General features: G+C 50.7%; 1 protein-coding gene across 1 annotated transcript in view; it reads right to left on the minus strand.

The window, feature by feature from the left end:
• Positions 1-3321, minus strand: part of RGS9 (regulator of G-protein signaling 9) — a 50419-nt gene that overhangs the window by 29620 nt on the left and 17478 nt on the right. The window contains 1 exon segment of the mRNA XM_010856060.1: positions 3163-3225. Within this exon segment, the coding sequence (XP_010854362.1) occupies positions 3163-3225 (63 nt within the window).

Below are 3321 nucleotides of genomic sequence, written 5' to 3' on the forward strand. Positions count from 1 at the left end.
GGCACCGTGGCCGCAGCCTCCCCAGCCTCGGCTTGGGCTCCTGGAGGGGCGCATTGCCTGCCTTTGCCCAGAAAGGGGCCCTGAGGACCCTGCCTCAGCCAGAAGGGGCTGGCCACCCCCTGGGGAGTCACCCCACAGAGCACCCCCGTGAAGCCGCTCACTCAGCATCTCAGCCATCCTGCCAAGGCCGGAGCCAGAGGGCCCGCCTCTGCCACATACACACACATACACACAATACACATACATACACACACACATACACACAGAGACATGTACACACCACACACACGCACACACATAATACATACATACACACAATACAGATACAGAGACACACATACATATATACACACAATATACAGAGACATACATACACACAATACACATGCATGCATACATGCATACAACACACAAGTACATACAGACACACAGAGAGAGACACACATAACCACACACACACATACAGAGACACGTATACACACCACACGCACATATGCACACACAAGTACACAAACATAACACATACACATGCACACACATGCACACAATACACATACATACACACACACATACACACAGAGACATATACACACCACACACACGCGCACACACAATACATATATACACACAATACACAGAGACATACATACACACAATACACATGCATGCATACAACACACAAGTACACACAGAGACACACATACATATATACACACAGAGAGAGACACACATAACCACACACATACATACAGAGACACGTATACACACCACACGCACATATGCACACACAAATACACAAACATAACACATACACATGCACACACATGCACACAGACACATATACACACAGTACACAGAGACATACACTGCACACAGACACACACACACCACACACACAGTGTGTGTGTATGTGTGTGTACGTGTGTCTGTGTTGTATGTGTGTATGCATGTATGTGTATCGTGTGTGTCTGTGTGTATTGCGTGTACATATGTATGTGTCTCTGTATGTATGTGTATATGTATTATGCATGTACGTGTGTGTGGTGTGTATGTGAGTGTGTCGTATGTGTGCATGCATGTATGTGTCTCTGTGTGTATGTGTGTGTACGTGTGTCTGTGTGTTGTATGTGTGTATGCATGTGTGTGTATCGTGTGTGTCTCTCTGTGTATTGCGTGTACATATGTATGTGTCTCTGTATGTATGTGTATATGTATTATGCATGTACATGTGTGTGGTGTGTATGTGTCTCTGTGTGTACGTGAGTGTGTCGTGTGTGTGCATGCATGTATGTGTATTGTGTGTATGTATGTGTGTGTACGTGTCTGTGTGTTGTGTGTGTGCATGCATGTATGTGCGTTGTGTGTGTGTGTGTGTGTGTGGCAGAGGCGGGCCCTCTGGCTCCGGCCTTGGCGGGAGGCTGAGATGCTGAGTGAGCGGCTTCACGGGGGTGCTCTGTGGGGTGACTCCCCAGGGGGTGGCCATACAATACACACGTACACATGTACACAAACACACATCCACACAATCCACACCCAGCACACACACGTACACATAACACACACGTGCACATACACGCACACATACAGAGTCACACGTATACATGTACACACACACAATATACAGACACATATACACATGATGCAAACATATACACACATGCACGTATACATAAAACACACATACAATATATACAGAGAGACATGCATATCCACATACCATACACACAGAAAGATACACACACGGTACACAGGTACACACATGCACACATGCACACACACATGTGCGGTGTGTGGCTGGTCAGGCTGAGTGGGGGCCTCCCCTCCACACCCCCTCCTCCAGGCCACACAGGTCCCAGAGCTGCCAGCATCCACAAAAAAGCAAATCTCTAGCCCTGTTCAGTATTTTCCTTGAGGATGCTGTATCCATGGCAACCAAGCCGCCAAGGCCTGGGCAATTACCTGCCATCTGACGCAGGGAATGTGGAAAAGGCCGCTGACGGTGCCAAACATGTATCAAGGGAGGGGGGCTCTGATTTAGGGGCAGGGAGCCCAGCGGAGTCCCCAGGGTGTCCTCTGTGTATGGACACCCTCCATGTGGACCCCACCCAAAACGTGTAGGCACTGGTGGGGGTCCCCACAGTCATGCGGAGCTCCGGGTCCCCGTGGGCTAAGAAAACAAGTCAGACTTCCTGCCAGCATTTCCAGGCACCGCCGAGGCTTACAGGTGATACACGGGGCTAACGAGACCCCTGGCTGCTTGCTGCCAGATACAGCGGTGGACAGAAAGCAAGGGAGCCGTCCACAGCTAGTTTAAGTGGAGACAGGCTGGTTTACTGGGACCCGTGTTCTCAGCCTGGACAGTCTTGGTCCCCAAGACCACCAGATGATGTCTGGAGACACTTCTGATCGTCAGGACTGGGAGACATCAGGGAGATGCTTGGAGCTACAGATATCCAGTCGGGGAGGCCAGGGGTGCTTCGGATCACCCCACAAGGCACGGGATAGCCCCACAGAACTATCTGCCCCAAATAACTGTGCCATGCCTGGGAAACCCTAATCGGGGTGCCCTCTGTTTCAGCAGCTTCTGAACCACATTTCCTTAAATAAAAATCTATTATAGGAAACAGTTCATCATCAGCGGTGGCCTATTAAGGAAAGGGGTCCTTTAAAAAAAAAAAAAAAGCAAAGATCCCAGCCGACTGAGATGCAAAAGAAAGTGGAGGGACCAGGTCCTGTCATGTGGATTAAGGTTTGAACCCAAAGTTGACTAAGGGGTTGTGAGCCTGGGGCCTACTGTCTTTGAGGGGGAAGGGAACTGGTGGAAGCGGCGTGCAAAAGGCCTTTCTGTGCCTCTCTGGCTGACACGGGTTGATAAGTTTCATCAGATTTTCAAAGAGGGAAGTGATTCAGGAGTCTGAAAACCAACCATTAGATCCCATTGCCCTGGCCTGCCCTCACCCACTCTCCTGACCAGAACCCCTGCCCTGGTCTCCCCTCTCTGACACCACAGCGTGCACAGGCCTCCTCTCCCTGGCCGTCTCAGAGCAGAGGCTCCACTGCCCTACAGACACAGACAGACAACGGCACGCAGACACCTGCCCAGCCTAAGACCCCCCTGGCCCAGGCCCCGCCCAACGTACGCAGCAGACTGACCTGGTTTACCTGGTCTTCATTTGGGTTAGTCACTCGGTCCAGGCCGTAGTCCAGCACGTTGTTCGCCCCTGGCTGAATGAGGAAAAACTCAGTGTAAGGACCGGGAGAGTCTCCAGTTTCTGATTACCTTTGGATTCTGGCCAAGCTGCCCATCGTGAGACCAAGCTG

The sequence above is a fragment of the Bison bison genome, unplaced genomic scaffold (genome assembly GCF_000754665.1).
Source record: "Bison bison bison isolate TAMUID 2011002044 unplaced genomic scaffold, Bison_UMD1.0 scf7180017864371, whole genome shotgun sequence".
In the NCBI taxonomy this organism is placed as follows: domain Eukaryota; kingdom Metazoa; phylum Chordata; class Mammalia; order Artiodactyla; family Bovidae; genus Bison; species Bison bison.